Raw genomic sequence first — 8,477 nt, 5'->3', positions numbered from 1 at the left:
TTTAATCTTTTATTATTTTTACGACGATCATTAAATGTCTAACATTGATTAATCTCAATTTTTAAATATTTACTTTTCATATAAGAGATTAAATATTATTTTAAAAATATACATTAATTAATTACAAAATTAAAATTAAATTTGTATGATTATTTATAAAAATATTACGCCTGTGGGTATGCAATCCTCCAGACACACTTGAAAATGTTGCTTGTGAGCGCCATCTGTTGGGACGGATTTTTTTTTCAGTCCAAACTGTTTATACACGCATGTATTACGGGTTGCCTATCTTTCGGGCAGACAAAAATTCCGTCTCAACAGATGGCGCTCGTAAGCAACATTTTTAAAGTGTGTCTGGAGGGTTGCATCCTTATCGATAGTATCGAACTCACTGTGAGATTTATCGAAATCGAAATTTGAAATAGAAAAGTGATCAAAATAATAAAGATATTCAAATATGATGGTGCATATATGATATGAGGATGCAATAATGTCATTTCGACATTTATTTTGAAGAAAATAATCAACGAACAACGAGCGTGTGTTTGTTTCTGAGAATTTATCCCTTTTCTACATAGATTATTGATATCAAGGTAACCCTTTCATCTCTCATCAGATTCTCGTCGAGTAAACATCGTTTCTCATTCCTTCTTGCAGATTTTCGTTATCTTTATAATATTACTAATTTGTTTTCAATAATAATAAACAATTATAAAAAATTATAATTTGATAAAACTTGAAATATATGTACGGTATATTTTAATATAATACACATATAGAAAGTTAATATATAATGCAACGCAAGTATCATCAAATCACATTTCATTTTTATATTTCGTAATATTAATTAAATGCACTTTGTCATTTTAAATCAATGACTCATTCCTAATTTAAATTCTAATTTTTATATTTATGTCCAAATCAATTTTGAAAGCTATTTTAAAGATTTCTTTTCTCGTCAGATGTCGTAGTTGAGTCACGCAGTATGACGTTAGTTGTCAACTTGAACAGGATTGTACAAATGGCAAGATGGCTGGTGTCATAGTACGGTGTTTTAAGATTCCAAAGAGACAATTAGGTAATTATTTACTTTTCTTGTAATTTATTAATCATTCAAACTATTTCTTATTAAAAAGTGTAATAAATTTCACGAGTTATTTGTTGTATACTTCGATTTATCGTTGGTTTAGAGGTTCTACGCATTATGTCTCGATTCGACAAGGTTATGTAATTAAACAATATAAATCACTTTGTAGGTCTCTTAGGATCGTCGTTAACTAATCAACAACAACAGAGATCCTTAGCAGATGCTGCTCCTGAAGGCAAAGTAAGTTAATTTATTAAATTTATTAATTGTATAATAAGATGTATGTGTGTTGTCATTTAGTTTTGTGAATATTGGGAAACATTTATTCGTTAACAGAAAGTCGGTGGTCCTTTAGCAGATGAAGATCGTATTTTCACCAATTTATATGGCAGACATGATTGGAGATTAAAGGGTGCATTAAAGAGGGGTGATTGGTATAAGACTAAGGAAATATTAGATAAAGGAGCCGATTGGATCATCAATGAGATTAAGATTTCTGGATTGAGGGGTAGAGGAGGTGCTGGTTTCCCTTCAGGTATGAAATGGTCCTTCATGAACAAACCAGCTGATGGAAGGCCAAAGTATTTAGTTATCAACGGAGACGAAGGTGAACCAGGAACTTGCAAGGACCGTGAAATCTTGCGACATGATCCACACAAACTTGTAGAAGGATGTTTAATTGCTGGTCGTGCTATGGGTGCTTGTGCTGCATATATTTATATTCGTGGTGAATTTTATAACGAAGCTTCGAATATGCAAGTTGCTATTGCTGAAGCTTATCAAGCAGGATTGATTGGAAAGAATGCTTGTGGTTCTGGTTATGATTTTGACATCTTTGTACAACGTGGAGCTGGAGCATACATCTGTGGAGAAGAAACAGCTCTTATCGAGTCAATTGAAGGAAAGCAGGGTAAACCTAGACTAAAACCACCTTTCCCAGCAGACGTCGGTCTCTTTGGATGTCCAACCACAGTTACCAACGTTGAAACAGTTGCAGTCGCCCCTGTATGTTCTTCTATAATTTTATTAATTTCTTAAATAATTACATCATTCCACTATTTGATTACTCTCATCTCTTAGACAATCTGCCGACGTGGTGGTGCTTGGTTTGCATCCTTTGGAAGGCCACGTAATCATGGCACCAAATTATTTAATATTTCTGGTCATGTTAATAATCCATGTACCGTTGAGGAAGAAATGTCCATTCCTTTAAAAGAATTGATCGAAAGGCATGCAGGTGGTGTGATTGGTGGATGGGATAATTTATTAGGTGTTATACCTGGAGGATCTTCGACTCCGGTCATTCCAAAAAGGTGTGTCATATATCATACAATCTCAAATATATGTTATTAATTTTCTTTGAAATTATAGTGTCTGCGATACGGTATTATTAGACTTTGACGATCTCATTCGAGTTCAAAGTGCTTTTGGAACAGCAGCAGTCATCGTAATGAACAAACAAACTGATATTATCAAAGCTATTACACGTTTGATTAGCTTCTACAAACACGAATCTTGCGGTCAATGTACACCTTGTCGTGAGGGTATTAGTTGGATGTATAAAATTTTACAAAGGTTCGTTTTGAGAAGAATTCATTCACCTATGTTTATAGATAATCTATGAGTATCATTATGGTATCTATATTCTTTCGTATAATTTAGGTTTAAGGAAGGAAACGCAGAAGAACACGAGATTGATATGCTATGGGAATTAACTAAACAAATCGAGTTGCACACTATTTGTGCTTTAGCTGATGGTGCTGCGTGGCCTGTACAAGGATTGATTCGTCATTTCAGACCTGAAATCGAAGCTCGTATCAAACAAAAGAAAGAGGCCGCCGCATCGTGTAATTAATAACGTGTAGAGTGTGACAACACAGAGTATTTAAAAAGAAATTAAGAAAAAAAAATTAAAAGAAACATCAGTTTAACTTTTAGCAACCAGCAGGAAAAAGGTGAACATAATTAATATTCACAAGGAACGAACTAATTATTTAATTAAAAGGACGAGAGTAAAAATGACGGAGCTGGTTGGCTGGCTAGAAACTTTATCATTTTGTATTTTTCAGTGTACATACATATATAAAAAAGAAGATAGACGCGATAGTACGAAGTTTCTTATGTAAGATTCTTCCTGATCCTCGTTTAAATATTAAATCGGGGTCGGTCAATAAAAAACGAAGGAAAACGCAATTCTCTCTTTCTCTCTCTCTCTCTGTTTCTCTTTCGTTTTTTCGCATCACACACCTGTGGTTCGTGCGTTCCAACGTGTAATTCCTCGTTTTATTTCATTCATTAGTTTCTAAGGGAGGTAGCTTTCAAAAGTATTTAGATAAAACATTTCATTGTTCTATATATATATATTATGCATATATATATAGAAAGATACTTGGTTTTTTTTTGCATTTATTCGTTCATTATACAAGAAAATTCACTAACACTAAATGTTCCGCCGACTACACGGTACAGGTAATAATGATGGGCCGCATTTATCGCATTTAATAATGCAATACGATGTGGGTGTATACAATATATATATATACATGCATTGTATACATACATTGTATACATTGCATATATATATAAAAGCGCATATCCATATATCGGCGTCTTTTTTATTTGTATTCTTATTTTTAACCCTTTTATTACTAACGACCTATAATACAGGTCGTCCATGCCGAAGGTCCCATATGAACGACTGACCCATTTTAGGGTCCTATACCATACGACGATACGAACTTTAAATATGGAACGATATTCGTGTCAAGGCATGCCGTAATGAAAGGGTTAAATTTTTATCTTCTTTTTTGTATTATTCTTCTTTATCTTCGTCTTCTTCTGTGCCGCCGCCGCCGCTGCCGCTGCCACTCAATTGGGACTGTCTTTTTGCGGTATTTTTTTTATTTTTTTATTTTTTTATTATTTTGTATCTTTTAATATTATCACTTACTTAAATAAATTTTATTATATATAAGCTATATCTCGTTAAATTCGGTTAAACTCGCTTTTAACAGCAAGTCGCACCTTGTGAGTTAGTAAGCGCACACACTGTCTTTTATGATAGGTCCGTTGTTATTTTAAACGCGTTTAACATTCTTCATATTCATTATACAATCCTTTCTTTCTTTCTTTTTTTTTTTTGTTGTTTATTTATTCGCGTCTTTTTTATTTATTTTTTATATACTTCTGTCCGTTCTCAAAGATATTTGATACATCTCATCATCATCATCTTCCCCCCTCCCACACACAGATTTTGGTACAAGATCAAAGGACTCCTTACGTAAATTTTGTTTCACGATTAATCCTTTGATCCAGAACTCGTAGATCCTAATCGTATTTCTAAAGCCTAAATATTCACGTTTACTCGATAATGAAACGAACGCGATTCGTAATAAAATAATTGTAGCACGGTTACTCACGCGTTTCATTCTCACACGTTATCATTATTATTATTTTATAATTATTATTATTATTATTAATTTTATTATTATTATTATTATAATTATATTTTTATTTTATATATATATATATATATGTATATAATTTTTTTGCATGTAATTTTTTCCTCTTCTTTTTTGTTTGTTAATTTTCTTGTACTTGTTTGCAAAAATCTTCTGTGTATTTTTTTCTCTTTTTTTCTCTCTCTCACATGTTGGTTATATATGTTGTACGATTTTACAACGACGACACTCGCAAATAATCTCGCGAATATTTCTTTCTTTCTTTTTTGTTTTTTTTTCTTGTTTTTTTTTTTGTGTATCGATAAAACGTATATATTTTTTGTTTATTTAAATTTTTTGTTTGTTTTTTGTTACGCAAAGTCGCCAAGTGAAAGGTACATGTACACGATATGATTAAAAGCTCGCCGATGCTTCTTGCTTGCTCATTAGCATGATCACGGTTTTTTGTTCGAGACCCCCTATCGTTTGAGAGCTACGCCAATTATTTCATTTTCTTGGATATAAATCTGCCATAAAAATAGATGTCTTGTATTTTTCTATCTCTCGCAGTTTCTCCTTCTTTCTTTCTTTCTTTCTTTCTTTCTTTCTCTTTCTCTTTTCTTTTACGCGTATATCTCTTTGAAATCCCCCTCCCCCATTCGGAATCATCGGAGTAAGAGGAAGAGAGATAAGATGATCAGAATCGTAAACGTGGATTAAATTCAAAGTCGTGTGACTTCGAAACTCTCCTCAGCTGCGAATTTCTCGCATTTATTTTTTTAACTCTTATTAGAATGAGATATATATATAGAGAAAGATAGAGAGAGTCTTACCAAATGAAATTTATGGAATAACAAACTCTCATGCCACATCTCACTCTCTCTCTCTCTCTCTCTCTCTCTTTCTTTCTCTATTTCTTTTTCTATTTCTCTTAATGTTTCTCTTTCTCTTTCTCTTAGCAAGCAAAACGATTTCTGTGTATTTTATCTATCGAAGCCAAGAACAACAATTTTCTTCGGTTCGTTTCCTCTCTATTTTCATCGTCCTAAGTTTACTTCGAAACAAAATGGCTGAAACCAATTCGCGAAATGTCCGATAAAAATACAAAATGGTTTTTTTCTCTCTCTCTCTCTTCCTCTTTGCGTAATTTGTGAACAAAAAAAAGAAAAAGAAAATAATAATAATAATTATTATAATTGTGCGTTAACATGTTGACATTTTAATTATGAAATATGTTTCATTTTTGTTCAAGGTTTTTTGTGGTTTGTAATTCAATCACGATCCACGAATTTTAATCTTGATCATTGTGTCCACTTTTCCTTTCTCTTTCTCTCTTTATTTATTTTCTTTTTATTTTCTCTCATTCTTTTTCTCGAACATTACGTGTACAACAACAACGCGTTACAAAGGGGGGGGGGGATTTTCTTTTTTTTTTCTTTTTTTTATGTACCAAAAAATTATTCAGAGAATAACGAGACCCTGATGTTGTTACTCTAAGTAATCGTAATTCGAACATTTTCATCAATACGACCACCTCATCTATCATTTCTCGACAGTTCAACTAATCGATTGTCTTATATATATATATAATTTTTTATTTTTATTTCATTTTTCTTACGACAAGCAAAGAAGTGAGTCTAGTTCTTTTTCAATAGTTTCCGTCCCCATCTCTTTGTGTGTCTTCATTTTTTCTTAATTTTTTTTCCCCTTTTTTTTTCTTTTTTAAATCTTCCCTATACAATCTTCTGTCAGCTAAACAAGCATTTAAGTAAAATTTGTCAAGCTAAGAAAAGCTATAATAATAATAATAATAATATTTTACAAAGATAAAAGAATTAAAATGACAAACATCCGTTGCTATAGATTTTTGTTTTTTTTTTCAAAAATTATTTGTTCACCAATAATTTGGAAATTTCTTTTTATATTAAAAATTTTTGTTATTATTTTGAACCGTCGAGGAGTGAGTGAGAAAGGCCGTGTGATTTTATTATTGTGGTTGTTGTTGTAATCGAATATTGCAAAAGAGTCTCGTTACTTTCCGGAACAACAAAGTGACGTAGCACATACGATGGTCACCATGATGATCGCTCATTATAGCGGATGGAAGGCACGGGGTTAAGGATATCAAAAAAATTCTTTGAAAGGGTCGTCACGATGATCGTTCGTTTGTTTGTTTTTTTTTTGTCGTTCGTTCATCGGGAATCATTTGGTCGATTAATTATTCTTCTTCTTCTTCTTATTATTATTATTAATATTATTATTATAAATCGCGCGTTATGGAAACGCAAGAATTCCCATATTATTTTTTTAAAACTATCGATCATCGGCCGTCCAATCGCTGGCTGCCCACGCAGGTAGTGGCGTCTCGTATTCCCATCCTGGTCCACAGTAACGCCACGCGTGCAGGTACATCACCAAATCCGATGGTTTAGGATCTCTGTACTTGACTTTGCACTCGTAACAGTGTGGATCCACGGTAACTTTGTCATTAGCGAAACTAGAGTTTACAACAACAAAAAGTAAATACACATGAAACAAAATCAAATGTTAAATTAGATTTAACCCTTTCGGTACTACTTTTGCCTATTGGCGCCATCCACTAAACATTCTCTAAGTCCTACCGTGCCACCCATTAACAGTATCTACTAAACATTCTCTGGGCGGCATCCTTAGAAAGTTATATGGGTATACTCTCTATAGTATTTACATTACTTTACTATTCTGTTTTAAATCAACGTAAAAAAGTCAACAACGTGCCTTAATTATATACGTTTTAGCTACGTTAGCTACTTTATAGATAAGCTACGAAAAACAAATTGTTATGTCTGCTTATATTGTTAATTTTTTAAATGTATAACTTACAATTTGAATTTAGTTTTCTTCAGGATGAGTGTAAAACGTTTGAAAGAAGAACAATGGATAAAGGAAGATATCATTATTTCAGAAAGTGATTCTAACGAAGAAAATGCGAGGATCGGCCGAGGATCTGTGTAAGTTACGACAAAGCAGTATATAAACATTTTAGAAATGTTTTTTAAATACGTTAAATGTTGCATCAGTCACCGATGCCTGTCGCGATCTGAATGAAAAGTTTAATGTCAATCCGCCGTAGACTGCAACCACTCTCGTGGAAAACTTCCTCGTCTCACGAATGTATAACCGTGGCCAGCCCTTCCGTACCGAAAGGGTTAACATTTTAAAAGTAACAATGATTGATTTTGAGAATAAAATTTGATAAAACTACGATAATAAATCACAATCGGTTTAACGCTCATCTCTCTTTCCAAGTATATTTTTGAATGAATATAAAATAATGGTGTACCTTTGATCGGGTGGTTCAGAACCAGTTTGTGTTCCAACCGTCACTTTGAGTGATTTAAGTTCTTGCTGAGGTGGTGGTCGTTCCTCTTCCGACAATGTAGCCGTAGAAGATGATTCCTCCGGTGAGGAGTTAGCGTTCTTATCAATGCTGGCCAGATCACGTTCCTCAATGTCGAGTTTAGATTTGAACATACTCATATCCGAATCTCCGTCCATACCAAGCCAATTCTCAGCATTGTGTATGCTAATTAGATCTCTGACCAATTCTTCATCTGTCTTACCGATGTTACCACCCTTTCCTTTGTGTGGTCCAAATACTACGTGATTGTAAAGTGGATCGTTAACGACCGGATAACCAAGATACTGCAGGTGCACACGTATTTGATGCATTCGACCAGTCTGCGGTTTGCAAAGTACAACCGAAGATTTTCCATTGTAACTCAAACGTTTGAAACGCGTTATACAGTCCTTGCCCTTTTCTGATACCTTGCAAACACCTATTTTATAAGACACGACCTCGATCGGTTCGGAACAGACCACTTCTTCTTCTGGAAATTCACCTTCGACCCGACACACGTATTGCTTGTGCACCTAAGGTTTTACGAACAAATATTATAAATAGGTCAGGA

At 33.4% G+C, this 8,477-nt stretch overlaps 2 protein-coding genes across 7 annotated transcripts in view; one reads left to right on the top strand and one right to left on the bottom strand.

Annotated features, from left to right (window-relative positions):
* The first annotated feature begins 962 nt into the window (after nucleotides 1–962).
* ND-51 (NADH dehydrogenase (ubiquinone) 51 kDa subunit) lies at nucleotides 963–3,280 on the top strand. Of its 2 annotated transcripts, XR_001476154.2 has the most exons (7): nucleotides 963–1,078; nucleotides 1,257–1,327; nucleotides 1,424–2,092; nucleotides 2,168–2,400; nucleotides 2,459–2,662; nucleotides 2,750–3,042; nucleotides 3,157–3,280. XR_001476154.2 is itself a non-coding variant. In XM_015327293.2 (6 exons), exons 1-6 carry the CDS (start codon nucleotides 1,030–1,032, stop codon nucleotides 2,940–2,942), a joined length of 1,419 nt encoding a protein of 472 aa, XP_015182779.1. In that variant the 5' UTR covers nucleotides 963–1,029; the 3' UTR covers nucleotides 2,943–3,280. The 2 variants fall into 2 exon arrangements, 1 of the variants encoding a protein (XP_015182779.1); XM_015327293.2 differs by having other exon boundaries at nucleotides 2,750–3,280.
* A 2,902-nt stretch (nucleotides 3,281–6,182) lies between these two features.
* Nucleotides 6,183–8,477, bottom strand: part of LOC107069716 (pseudouridylate synthase RPUSD2) — an 86,690-nt gene continuing 84,395 nt past the window's right edge. For all 5 annotated transcript variants that reach the window (XM_015327245.2, XM_015327246.2, XM_089172759.1 and 2 more), the window contains exons 8-9: nucleotides 7,850–8,439; nucleotides 6,183–7,024 (exon numbers count right to left, since the gene is read on the bottom strand). In XM_015327245.2, the coding sequence (XP_015182731.1) occupies nucleotides 6,841–7,024; nucleotides 7,850–8,439 (774 nt within the window). In that variant the 3' untranslated portion in view covers nucleotides 6,183–6,840. The remainder of the gene's footprint in view (nucleotides 7,025–7,849; nucleotides 8,440–8,477) is intronic.

Source organism: Polistes dominula, unplaced genomic scaffold (genome assembly GCF_049000335.1).
Source record: "Polistes dominula isolate Pdom_NZ unplaced genomic scaffold, Pdom_raw_medaka contig_23, whole genome shotgun sequence".
NCBI classification, from domain to species: domain Eukaryota; kingdom Metazoa; phylum Arthropoda; class Insecta; order Hymenoptera; family Vespidae; genus Polistes; species Polistes dominula.
Note: the sequence above shows the minus strand (reverse complement) of the source record. Positions and strands in the feature narration are given on the sequence as shown.